At 37.6% G+C, this 14,365-nt stretch overlaps 1 protein-coding gene across 1 annotated transcript; it reads left to right on the forward strand.

Annotated features, from left to right (window-relative positions):
- The first annotated feature begins 1,544 nt into the window (after positions 1-1,544).
- Positions 1,545-13,110, forward strand: LOC124358686 (tyrosine 3-monooxygenase). The gene is made up of 10 exons (XM_046810990.1): positions 1,545-1,917; positions 7,950-8,061; positions 8,236-8,304; positions 8,515-8,586; positions 9,005-9,058; positions 9,857-10,186; positions 10,391-10,547; positions 10,653-10,849; positions 10,957-11,092; positions 11,941-13,110. Exons 1-10 carry the CDS (start codon positions 1,849-1,851, stop codon positions 12,467-12,469), a joined length of 1,725 nt encoding a protein of 574 aa, XP_046666946.1. The 5' UTR covers positions 1,545-1,848; the 3' UTR covers positions 12,470-13,110.
- Positions 13,111-14,365: the final 1,255 nt, after the last annotated feature.

A 14,365-nucleotide genomic window follows, 5' to 3' on the forward strand; every position in this document is an offset into this window, starting at 1 on the left:
AGTGTTGGGCAGATTTTTGTAGAGCGTAGAAGTTGGCTTATTTAATTTTCAATATACAATACTTTAAATTACACATATGGCATACGATATGGATTAAACCGTACTGTAATTAGTGTGTAAAGGCTATGATGATGTTCTCATTCGATACAAATGACCTTGCCAGAAAAGCCACTCTGTTAGTTTCTCTTTACGTGTTTAAGTCTGGACAAATATTACTAATTGTTAATGTGGCAGTTATTACTAACATAACAAAATTAAACGGGTTGACTCAAATTTTACCAAATAAATAACAATTGTAGAACCAATCATATTTAACCTGGAATACAAACAATTAGGTACTCCACACTTCCAGTGTGGTTACAAAAGTGTAAAGGTGTAGGCAAAGTCGTGTTACAATAATGTTTGAACACAAGAATTGCCATTAAAACTTTTCTATTTAAAAAACTTTTCCTTTATGTCTTAAATGTAAGTGTTGCTTTTGCTTAATTATAAATTGCCCTCTTTAGAGTCATGCTTCACTATTCTTCAGATGGAGAAGAAGATATAGATAGAAACATAAAATACAAAATCAAAATGCAGAACCTGTACAATGCAATTTTATTATGCCAATATCAAGATATTTTATGTTTATGTGGTCATAAATGTAAAAATATTTCATTCATAACGTTATTTTTATTAGTGTTCAATATTTTTAGTAAAAAGCTTAGCGATGTAACTTAAAACTCGGGTTGTGGTTTTTAAATTTGAGATTATTTTATCTCAAATATAAGTTGTTTTATTTAGTATTAAAAATTAATTTCCTTGATGTCATCAAATAAGTTTTCTAAAATACATCCACAGTATTTGAAAATGGATTGTTATCTTATACATTATCTGATACATGCTTAGAAATAACATCATCTTTCAAATCTAAATAACATGTGTATTTTCTAGTACAAAAGCATTCAAACAAAAATTTCAATTTCCGTAAAAGGATTTAATCAAGAACTTATTTTTCTAACAGTATATATGGTAAGTATATAACAACAATATAAATGTTTAAATGTTATCAACAATTTAGTGTAAAAATGAGTCGCCTACACAGTTTTCCATTTATTTTATAACGTATAACCCTTTTTTCAACTGTGGAATATTAAAGAAGTTTATGTGACTTAAAGCAATAATGATTTTTATAACATCGGTTCTAATATAATCATCTCACAATTATTGCGGGAAAAACTAACATTCTCGGTTCTAGCTTACATTATCGCAGAATATGTACGATGTCTTAAAACATATCTTAATGGTAAGGGGAAAATACAGTTTGGTAGCCAACACAATACCCCACTGTGGATGCCGGTGCAAAGTTGCCGATAAAGTGATAAGAATGTTTGGGTGAGTGGGGGTAGCCTCCGTGAGTCACCTTAACGGAAAATCCATCCAAGGCTGCAGAATTTCTCTGGAGCAGGAACACGGTAAGGTCAGTGGAGGGGTGTGGCGGGGAAGGGGGAGCAGCGCCGCGCGGCGGGGAGGGGCCAGCGCGTTTATATACTAGCGGCGCACAGGACTCGGCCTATCTCGCAGTCTGCTTGCTCAGTGTCAGGTGCTTGGTCGGCGATCGACTTTGTAATTTTTCAATTTGGAACTTAGCGACAAAGAGTTCTCCTAGCGAGAAAGTCAGTGTGTCGATTAGTAGAGAAGTTTCTTAGTTTGAAAAAGACAAAGTCGCCGCTCAGCGTCATTCCCGCGTCTACCAACGAGTGCCGGAAGATCAGTCTGGAGTTTGGAGCCTTTGGAGTGTTGAACTACCGCTGCTACCCTTCACATCACCCTCACACCCCTACCAGACCCAACAACCCCGCTAGCAAGATGATGGCCGTCGCAGCAGCTCAGAAGAACAGGGAGATGTTCGCCATCAAGAAATCTTACAGCATCGAGGTTAGTTTCACAAAGTGTCTTTCTCACGTAATCAACTGCATTTCTCTGATAAATTTCTCTTAAAACAAAATTAGTTTCAAATTTGGGGGTTTAACCCATTAAAATGATAAAAGTAACAAACAAATATAAGCATTTTTGTCAACATAATCATATACATAAGAATAAACGAAATTTATTTGTTTTGCATTAATAATGATTAAAAATAATACTGTTAAAACATATTTCAATTGCACACATTTATTAGATTACAAACATGTATTACAAATCCGCTTAACAATATTTGCGTGAATTTTTAACATCCCTATAATAAATTACAACTTAAGATAAAATATTCTAACAGTTACTACCCTAAGGTGAGAGAGTAAGTTCTTAATCAATAGTTGAACTAAGAAGATCTTTCAAAATAATTCAAGTAAATTCAATACAATACATTGTAATATAAACATATTATAATTATCACTATCTTTTAATGACAAACAAAAATATATTCATTGATAAATTGTTTCTTTACGGTGCAAACTCCTTGGACAGCTATAAAAACAAAAAGTAAGTATATTTAAAACCTTTCAAAAGCGCCATGTTCAGCTTTTAAAGCTAAAGCAATGTTTAACGTTTTAAACAATTTGGAGTGAAAATGTGTTAGTGGCATAAATAATTATTTAGACTATAATGATGATGGATTAAAAAATATAAATTGCGAAAACTAATCGGTTTAAAAATAAAAAAGTATTAGTTTTTTAATCAGGATGATCAGGTAAACTGTGGAAGTACTCGCTAGGACTTAGTTGTCTGGACGCAAGGTGACGGATTCAAGGTAACCTGACATTCCGGGCAATTAATAAACCGCTACATCAGCCTCGGCTATTGTTGAGCAACAAGTTGTGAAATGTGTTGTCCATCCTCACGGATTATTGTGGATTTGCGGGTGTTTGTGGCGATTCTGAGCCGGAGTAAACAAAAATATCGTAGAGGCACCCTGCGGGTCACTTTGCGAATGTCATATGTTTACCATATGACTCGTCATTCTCAAAATTTAAAATGTTTGAAAAGGAGCTGTGCATTTATTAATCCATAATAACTACATATTTGTTTGAATGATACATAGTTCAAAATAAATTTCTATTGACACACTATTATTGAACACGCAAGCAATGTAAACTGAAACTATAATTATTCACCGCAGTAAACAATTCAAAATTATTTGTGATAATTTTAGTTTTTATTTTGATTTAAATTCTTTAAAATACCTTAAAAATCATTATGTTTTACCGTTGATATATACAATACCGTAAATGTGGAACAAATAAAAAAATTGTTACCTAAACACAATGTTGCAGATTATAATATTCAATTACTTAGGTGACATGTATTGACAAACATTTAATTGTAGTATTTTAGTTCTTCATCGAAAAAATAAATGTTCAAATCGACTTTATATTAATATAACAATTAATAGCGTTTACGCTAGTGATACAAATGCTAATCACTGTACGGAATGATAACAATCCAATTTAAATCACTGCACATTCAAACTCCAAAATCGCACGTTATGTACAATGAAGCTGAGCACGTAGAGGATTAGCAAGTAGTACAGAGCTGGCTTCATAGCTTATTGTCTATAGTTCTACACAGCTTTTTAGCTTTAGCTATCACACATAGCTGTTGTAGACTGTAGATTGTAAACTGTAGATCACCAAATTGTGTAGATTTTTGCTTGTAAACGCTTTATAGACCTTTATAGCTTTAATAGTCAAAAAGTATGATAGTAAAAATTTAAAAAGTGTTAACAAATTTTAATTTAAAGATTTTCGTTTAACCACTTAAGCAAATTAATTTAAAACTTAACTGATTTGCTTAACTTAAAATTTCAAGAAAGGTGTACGCTCCCGCAATGAGAAATGTTTAAGTATTCCATCACATATATTTAAAGTACTTAAGTAGATCAATAATTTGTATTACAAAGTGACGCAAATAAAGATAGAACGCCCACAATGCCGACCGCAGTTCTTAAGTAAGTCAAATTATTTGAGTTAAAGAATAATGTTGAGAGAATTATGTCGTTTTTATATATTCTTACATTTCTACGAATAAATCATTTAAAACCAAATTTGTAATAAGAAAAATTCATTACTAAAACACATATGTTTTACGGATTTAGTTATATACTAAAAGTTTTTAAGAGTATACCCGTTGCTGACAACCCCCCCCCCCCCCCAGTAATGAGTAAGGCATGGATGGTTCAGAGGAGGGGTGGTCCGAGGGGACGTGCACGCATCCTGAAGTAGCTTGCACGCCGAACGCAAGGACATTGTGTCCTGCTTCAGCCCCCCAGCTGACCGCTGTTGCAGGGGGCAGAGATCCGACTTCGCGGCGATGTGCTACTGGCTCCCCCCTCGGACAAACCCCCCTCGGCCTCTTGCCTGGGCCTCTTCACAGGTTGCGGCTTCTGGTGTCCCGCCAATCACCCCATCGAGGTAGGTTGGGGCAGAGTCTGGAAGAACTATGTAAAGAATAATACATTCATAGCACGTATTTCACTACCCGCTCTGGACGAACGGGCACCGTTTCTAGTTACCAGAACGGTACGATTAGGCAACGATAACCTACACCAACAAAACATCGAGTGTGCACCGGCGTGACAAGAACCGACAAAAAGCCGGCGTGGAAAAACTGACTCGTTTGATGGGCTCGGATAACAGTGTGTAGCAGCATTAGATAATCCGCACTCCTGCACAGGTGCACTCCCACAACTGGTTCCGCAAGGACGCACAGGCGCGCGTGACCTTGTACCTGCACTACTGGACCGGTTCGGGTTCATACAGAGCGCAGCGACACCGCTCGGCCCGACCAGGAAGTGTGTCACTTTCGGCAACTCGATATCTATCACGTGACCCCAGCTCTAGTTTATTACTGGACAATGAGTTGTAATCGTATTATTCCTCGCCATGAATGAAACTCTCCCTCCTTTGGTCACCTATTCACATTGTAGTGTTTAATCACTGGAGAATCTTTTTCGAGCGAAAAGATAAATAGTGGGTGCCAAAACATATAAATTAAACTTTTGATCTCGGCGTGGTTCTACATCTATTATCCGTAGAAACATCCTCTCTAATGCCCAGAGAAATATTTTTGTAACAACCATGTGTCAAATTGTTTCTTTTACCTCGAATCAGGGTTTCAAAATTTGAATGATTTCAAAAATTTTATTACTCAAGTTCCCCTTCCCTCGAAGATCAATCTCGATGAACCGCGGTAATTCCTGTGTGTGGACCGAGGTACCAATTAAGCCCAATGCCACCTTCCTGCCGCAGGGTGGGCACGAACAGCAGCGGTACTAGGAGTCCACCTTGAGGTGGCCCTGACGACGGCCCGATTATTGACGTAGTGTTACGTTTCCGTCAGTTCCAGCACGGCTCATATTTGGCGGCAGCTTCCTCGTAAAAAACTAAACGGACAGTGGCGACAATTTCCGCGATTAAAAAGGATAATCGTGCGTAAAGCTCTCGTTCTCACAGGATGTCTTGTCGGCGTTGCGAAATTGTTGACAAACCCCTTACGTAATCCGTTCTCGGGGCATAGTTGGTAATGTTCCACAAAAACATTGATGACAATATTATGATGCCGAATTCGTGACGTATGCTGACCTGGCCGGGGCAGTAATGTGAACTTCCGGGCCTAACTCCCCTTAGGAATATAAGTAATAAATTTTAGTTCACACAGAAACAAATATTTAATGACACAGTTGTTGTTGAATTCAATGGCTTTACCAATAAGTGTTCAATTGAGCATTAATATTTATGAAGCACGAGCTGACCCGATGTATACTTTGAGAGCCCCGGAATCCCGTCTAGCCGATGGAGGCCGGCGCCTGATTAGATAATTAGACACAGAATGAGCGTGAAAGTGGCAGTGAAAGTGAACGATGAGTTAATACACAACACCAAACAAACTGTGTTATATGTTCCGCACGGGCCGCCACGAGATTAGTACAGGTAACTACCATCAGATCACTTCCGTTCCATTCTGAGACGGAACATTAATGCCTATCGGGTTCCATTATGCGTGCCTGTTCCAGCAGTCCAGACTGTTGCTGGAACACTTCACCGGGTGGTGGTTTAAGGTGGATCGAGCGGAAGGGAAGGATCACGTACGCTGCAATATATCAAGACACTAAGCCGAGACGCATCGCCTCCTTGATTTCGTCGCTGACTCCATTTCGCAAAGCTTATAAAAGACCTTGACGCCATTTTGTGATGCGAATTCGGTCGGAGTTATGAAACCAGCGATAGTTTCTCATTAGTGAAATTCAAAAGCCGTGAAATTTCATTATTTACAAACTAGGTCGTCCTTTATTGATTTTTAATGGACACCTTTGTACCAAAGTGCATTGTGACTTGCAACTGGCACTGCATCTGCATCACTGACTGATAGGCTGGTGCATACAACGAGCCATTGTACTACTCGTGACCTTCGAGCAGTAGTTCATGGCTCACTGAAACAATGGATTTATTATTTGTTATAATTACCCAGTCACATTATGTAATTTTCTACAATGTTGATCTATTGTTCAGTGATTTATTTATACAGTCTAATAACTTGTCTACTGCAGTGATACATCCACAAAAGTTAGTGCAAATATACAACGAATTCTACGTTTCACAATAATATAAAATTCTAAATAATTACTTTAATAAATTTAATGCTGAATTCAAACATTTCTAATTTTAATGCGATTCTAAATACTCAAATGTTTTAGTTCATAACATTCAATGGATTAACATACCAATAATAATAATAATAATGTAATATATTATACATATTATATTGTACACTACATATATTATGTCACTTTTCTATTAACATTTCATCAATATTATTTTCAAATAATGGTTAAAATAATCCACGAATGTAATAAATATAAAAACTTAATACTCCAAAATATTCAATCCAAGTAAAGGAACAATATTGACGTATACAGTGCCGTTCTATGACGTCTACCAGAATAGAAGCTGTGGGCGCCTGCAAATAGCGGCAACACTCAGCTTTTCATTCATGTCGTGTAGGCAGTATGTTCCGGTTGGCAGGCGCTAAGAGAGCCGCGGTACTCAAATCCTTCTGACATTCATACTTGAAAGCAAAACCTGTCAGACAGGAAGTGTACCGGTGCCTTGTTACAACGACCGGGATAAAAATAGTCTCGAGCGCAGGTGGTTTACGACCCATTAATATTTCCTGATCCAGTTTCTGTGCCAATTTCGGAGTCTGGACCGAGGAAAAAAATATCAGATCACTCGATAGTATTCCTTGTTTTAATAAATAGCTTGTACTCAGTCGTATCACTTTTTCATTTTACAAGGTTATATAAATTTTAATGTCATCATATGTTAAGACAATGGCTCGTTGACAGATTAGTGATGAACGATGAATGCGCCACTTCACACACTGCCGCTCTGTGTTTCGGTATCACTGAAGTGGACTGGCGCTACGAGGGTTCCCTGTTAGGCCACTTCATCAATCATATGTTTGTTTTACACTCAACACGATGAGGGGCTGGGGGGAGGGGGGCTGTGACCAACACTGGAACAGAATAATGACAGGACTCTGGTAATTAGGCCACGACCAAAACTTACTGCGTAATTGAGTAGATTTTAAATTAGTTATTGATCATTATTCACAAGTCTCCTTGAAGTGTAACGAATTTCAAAGAATTACTTAATGTGTTTTATATGTTAATTGACTTACTATGATAATAAACTAGTATTAATCACAATAACTGTTAAAGTATTATAATTTAAGCTTCCAATACTCCCATAAACGATCTGTAACAGTGCAATATTTCTTGTACCAATAGAAACTTACTTGCATCGCCTTTGCGAGCAGAACATACATTACGTTAGACACATATTCGTATTTGTCTCGCACACCTGATGCTCTCCGTTTTGTCTCCTTCTCTTCTCTCTGTTTAAGATATAATTTTCTTCCTGTAAACGATTTCCAGGACTTCTCACTAAGTGTACTCGTTTATATTCCAGAACGGCTATCCAGCACGCCGTCGTTCGCTCGTTGATGACGCTAGATTTGAGACACTCGTAGTCAAGCAGACGAAGCAAAGTGTTTTGGAGGAGGCAAGGCAACGGTCTAATGGTAAGTCCTTACACGAAAATATATTTTGCAATACCAAAGAAATATTTTGTTTTGTTTATTCAGTTGTAATCGATACGTTTTTATTTTATATCTGTATTATATTGGTCGTTATTATTTTGTTTTGTTCACGCATGATTGTGTTGCACGTGTGTAACTGAGCATGATTGTTTGTAGATTCTCCTCTCGAGAGCAATGCCGCCCCTGCAGTCCCTCATATCACTGCCAAAGTCCCGGCTAAGACAGGTGAGTCTCGTTATTATCTTCTTTTATTATTTCATTTTAGTTTCCTTTGTTATTGTCAATTTAACCCACTCCACACGATTGTTACTCTTTCAGACAGTCGTATCTACTAAGTATTAAACGTTTTATTTTAAAACAACTCTTATTTTGAGTTCATTTCTTTGATTGTTTTAAAGTTTATGTTTTTTATTATATTTTATCCTTCGTTTTTAGTTGATGAAAACCCCAAGCTCGAGGAAATCAAGACAGCTGAGCCTATTGTCAAGGAACCACGTTCCGAAACAGGTAACTGTTATATTCACTGTTTGTAATTTTGGTAATCTCTTCAGGCTTTCTAACCAATATTGGTTCCAACTTCAGAAAACTACTTTTTCTAACAAGGTTGCTATATTATTTTTTAACTTATTAAAAAGAATAATTTTCAATGTTGTGTTTTCAAACTTTATAAAACAAAGTAGAGATTCGTGGAATTGAATTACACTTTTACGCAAGATTCTTGTTACTTCGTATTGATTTTATCTAATTACGATACAAATAATATAATTGTTATTCTTAAAAACATGCTAAGCCTGTATTAAACAAATAAAATTTAAGCATATATCAGTTTTTTGTTGAGTTTTATATTCTCCTACTTATATTATTTTTACTTTTTATTTTCCCGATGCTTGTTGAACAGTTTTGCATGATTCGTGTTTATGTGTAGTTGTTGCTGAGCCTGCTGTAGAAACCAAACCGGAACCCCAAGTAAACGGAAAAGGTAAGAACCGACTCTAATACGTTCACAACTTAACACAGGTGATCCATAATTACTGAAAAACGTCTTTCCTTGTTTACTAAGGCTCTTTGAGATTTAAAACTTGCGACAAATCGAGTTATCCAACAAAACAAAATAGGATTAAACAGAACAGTTGAAAGAATTGTCGCCTTTGGCCTGGAGCTGAGAGATTTAATGGAGAGACGGAGCAATTTCCTCCCTCTCTTTGCCATTGTGAGGGTTTCCTCACTTTGGGCCGAGGGCGCAATTTGTGCAACCATCTGTGAACCACTTAGGTTCTGGGTCACCCTGGCACACTTCAGTGACATCCCCGCCAGGAAATTAGAAAACTCAACAAAGTACTACTTTAACTTCAGATACAGTACAAGACTAATTCTGAGTGTTTTATTACGTTATAACGCAAATGAATTTAATAAAGCAAAATAGTATATAAATTACTTCTCGAGCCTTAAAACTCCCTTACTTTAAAAATATATTGCAAATTAACTTAATTTTTTTTAGAAATTAATATTTTTTCTAACAGTGAAGACCGTTAATATTGCTTGTAAATTCGACAGTTGACATTAGTATATCAGTGTATAATACAATGTCTTATGGTTATATCTAGCCTCAAAATATTTTTTGAACTTCCCAATTTTTAAATGGCAATAAAGTATATGTAACAATCTTCATATGGATTTAAGATATCGGCGAGAAAATGTTCCCCAAATGGAAAAGTCAGGATATTGTTTTCTGCTTGATCAACTGTTTTACACTTCTGACAACAATTCGTTTCACCAGATGCCGGCCTCACCGAGGAGGAAGTCTTCCTGCAGAACGCGGTGAGCGAGGACAAGGAGGCCGAGCAAGCTGTCCAGAGGGCGGCTCTCGTGCTGCGCCTGAGGGAAGGCATGGGTTCTCTCGCCCGCATCCTCAAAACCATCGAGAACTTCAAGGGCACCATCGTGCACCTGGAGAGTCGCCCCAGCAAGGCGCCTCCCTCCCAGTTCGACATCCTTGTCAAGGTGGACATGACCAAACAGGCTCTGCTGCTGCTCATCCGCTCCCTGAGACAGAGCTCTGCCCTGGCAGGAGTCACCCTTCTGGCGGAGAACAACCAGTCTGTCAAGGGTAAGCATCCACGGTTGCTGGCTCTAAGCTGTTCAAAATATTCAATATAAACTGAACGATGTACTGCAATAGTATTTTTACATGGGAGTACATTTGCAAAATCAATAAAATCATCAAGTATAATATCGATACATAAATAGCAAACTCAATCTCAAATCGGGGCTCTACTGACATATTTGTCTGACGATTGTAATTTTGTCCCAGACCCTTGGTTCCCTCGCCACGCCAGGGACCTGGACAACTGCAACCACCTGATGACCAAGTATGAGCCCGATCTGGACATGAACCATCCTGGATTCGCCGACAAGGAATACCGCGCTCGCCGCAAGATGATCGCCGACATCGCTTTCGCTTACAAGTTGTACGTACCAATCATAGTAGCTTGGTATTATTCATTTTAGAACATTTTTTCTATTTGGAATTATAAATTACACTGTATATACTGATGACGGTCTCTCTATTGCAGTGGAGACCCCATCCCCAAGATAGACTACACAGAGTCAGAGGTGGCTACCTGGTCCATGGTGTACAAGAACGTCAAGGAGTTGATGCCCAAACATTTCTGTCAGGAGTACCGAGTCGTTTTCGATCTCTTGGAACAGGAAGGAATCTTCGGACCCAACCACATCCCTCAGCTCGAGGACATGTCCGCTTTCCTTAACAGTGAGTGTTCTGTTTTAAACTGCAATAATTGAACTTGAAGTTGATTGAAGTTTAAAATTATTGTTAATTATTATTTTTTTTATCCACTAATGTTTGTTTCCTTTCAGAGCACACCGGGTTCACTCTGAGACCTGCCGCAGGGCTGTTGACTGCCCGGGACTTCCTCGCCAGTCTCGCCTTCCGCGTGTTCCAGAGCACCCAGTACGTGCGTCACATCAAGACCCCCTTCCACACCCCTGAGCCGTGAGTACTTACTTCTCTCTCTCTCTCAGCAGCGTAAACTAAGCCGATCATTCCCCCACTTTAATAACTCTTGCAGTCTCCGGAGACTGAGGATTTCAGACGATCCAATAAAGATTGAATCCTTCTCAAATACAGATGTTTCGTTACGTGCGGGACTCATTTCTTATTTAGATTACGACTGTTTTCTTCAACGTTCCGCATGCATCTTGTTCGCTATTATTATTCTTCAATTTTGAGCTTACATTTGTTTTTCAAATTGTCACAAAAACGTAATTATACTCCCGACGTAACACTTTGAATGTAGTTTTTCAAATACGAATATAAATTGTGCACAAACACATAATAAGTTCAGTTGAAAATATATTGGCTACACGATACTAGCAGACTACTTCTATTTTACCAATGTTTTTGGCGCTTACAGCTCAGTATTTCTAATATAGACAAAAAGTAACTATTAAAAACTGCAGCAATGACACCAAACTATCGTATCGAGCCTGGGTGTCAAAGCGCGTCTAATCAGGTTAGGTCGCACTGGGAGTGATAATGGAAGCTCTCTCTCTATTAGCCTTGTAACAATATTATTGTTCGCACCACCCAATCTCGCCGGTAATTGTTTTAAAATAGACTTGCTCTGCTCCCAGTCTAAATAGCCTGCACTTCTCCTATATCAACTCACAGCAATGCAATAAACCGAGCTTTTAAACTTTAACTTATCACAGGGAAAGTCATTATTTTGCTTCGGTTGACTTTGGATGCCTTAAATGTTTATTTTAATACTGCTTGTTGATTTATTTGCTATTTAGAAAGTTGGGAGTTCTGTAACTATAATGTGACTTCTGTTGTTGCAGTGACTGCATCCACGAGCTTCTTGGCCACATGCCGTTGCTCGCTGACGCCAGTTTTGCCCAGTTCTCCCAAGAGATCGGACTCGCTTCTCTCGGTGCCTCTGACGACGAAATCGAGAAGCTGTCAACCGTCTACTGGTTCACCGTGGAGTTCGGGCTCTGCAAGGAGAACGGAGAGGTCAAGGCTTACGGAGCCGGTCTGCTGTCCGCTTACGGAGAACTCCTGCACGCGATCAGCGACAAGCCCGAGCACAGGCCCTTCGACCCCTCCGTGACCGCCGTGCAGCCCTACCAGGACCAGGAGTACCAACCCATCTACTACGTCGCAGAAAGCTTCGAGGACGCGAAGGAGAAGTTCAGACGATGGGTGGCCGCCATGAGCCGACCCTACGAGGTCAGGTACAACCCCCACACCCAGTGCATCGAGGTCCTCGACTCCGTCGACAGGCTGGACAACCTCATGAGTCAGCTCAACCTCGAGATGCTGCACCTCAACACCGCCCTCACCAAGCTGAAGACGACCTTCGGCTAAACCTACCACACACACTATCGTCTGCGCTTCTCATTTGTATAAAGCTTTCATTATAATATATTGTACGTTAGAGTAGTGGCACTGCGGACTCCCGATTGTGATCACGTGATCGTTACAACCTAGGGTAACGGTTACGCTTAAGCTATTTTAGGTTTAGTAAGTTATTTTTGTATATAAGTTATACTTACGGAGGGCCGCTACTCACCGTGTCACCGTGATGTGTTTTGTATTTATGTTTTAGTGTAAAGACCAGATTTGTAATCAGTATTATTATTGTTCCGTGATATGATTAGTGTTAGTACTGTATTTACACATCTGGGGACTCGGTTGTATCGTCGCCTGTGTGCAGGCTATACTTACACTACTGTAATTACACACCCAGTGATACGATATGTCGCTATAGAAAGTTCCTCAAAATTATGATATGGGATATAAGGGTATTGAATCTAACATGGCGTTTTATTATTGAAAATTGTACATTTCGTTGCTTGTTTTGTATATTCTAATTTATTGAAATTTTGTATTTATATGTTAAATTATTATAATGTGCGGCAGCTAAGCCGTCAATGTTAGATAAGGTGCCCGCTTATCGTATATACATATTATATGTTGTGTGAACAATAAATGCATTCTAAACGATATTCACTTCTCTTCATTGGCAATTCCTCGTTCCAATAGAAAGTTATTGATACGAAAAGCCTAACGTAGCATAGTTTGGTCTCAAATATATAAAGGCTATACATGTATTTAAAATTATGAAATTAAATTAAAAGAAAATTGTCTTTAATCAAGAAGCGGAGTTAGGGCTATCGAGCCCTCTCTACCACTCAAACTCGTATTGTATACAGTAAATTTACAATAGTTTGACTCAATTACAATAAATTATTAACTTATGCTTTCAATCTAATATTTAAAAAATATGCTTAATCTATACAAAATTAAATTAACGTAAAGTTTAATTTATATATATATTTAATATAATTATATAATACTTTATATATATATATATATATATATATATATATATATATATATTGAAATTCGTTAAAAATACAAAAGAAAAACTTTATATTTACATATATAACTACAAGAATAACTCAAAATAAAGAGCAAGAAGCAAAGACATCAATCACTCTAACACACCGATGACTGCAACAAGTAGCACCACCCGTCACCCCCACAGGCCCCCTAGGCAGCAAACCCCTAACACAAAAATAATATAAAGGGTCTCATGCTTTAAATCTATTTTGACACTTGGCAATGTTTACCAATGCAAATAAATGCTATATTTTTAATGTTATACTTGAATAGAAATAAGTATTATTCAATGACATTTTCGGCCAATAATTATAATAATAATTTATAACTGAAATATTAACAATTCTGTGACAAGACAGTTCTGAGGCTGCATTGCTTCAGGAGTTTGAACTTGTTGAGACTGATGATCTTTAATTTATTAAATGAGAAGTGACGCACGTTGTGATATCATTAAAATAAAGTTTAAATATTCCCTAATTGCATCTTGTCAAAATTAAAGTGCAATAAAAAATGTATTTTTGCAGAAATAAAATATCATGAGCTCCTTCCAATAAGTGCTGAAGATTTTTACATTGTGTTTCACTATTATGATTTATGAATACCGAAACGTACAAAAACATACAAATCTAGAATCGTGATATTCCATCAAATAAAACAAAATACAAACAACCCAAGTGACTTTTATTTGAAGAATCTGTGTGTAACTATTTTATGTGTAATATTGCGTACTACGGGTCTAATGTATTAGATATTTAATCTTGAATTTGGAATATCAACACATTTCTCTTGACAGTACAAAAAACTGATCGCTCAAGATAAAAAAATATAAAAAAGTATTTTTGTTTTTAGGGTAAGTCT

The sequence above is a fragment of the Homalodisca vitripennis genome, chromosome 1 (genome assembly GCF_021130785.1).
Source record: "Homalodisca vitripennis isolate AUS2020 chromosome 1, UT_GWSS_2.1, whole genome shotgun sequence".
NCBI classification, from domain to species: Eukaryota; Metazoa; Arthropoda; class Insecta; order Hemiptera; family Cicadellidae; genus Homalodisca; species Homalodisca vitripennis.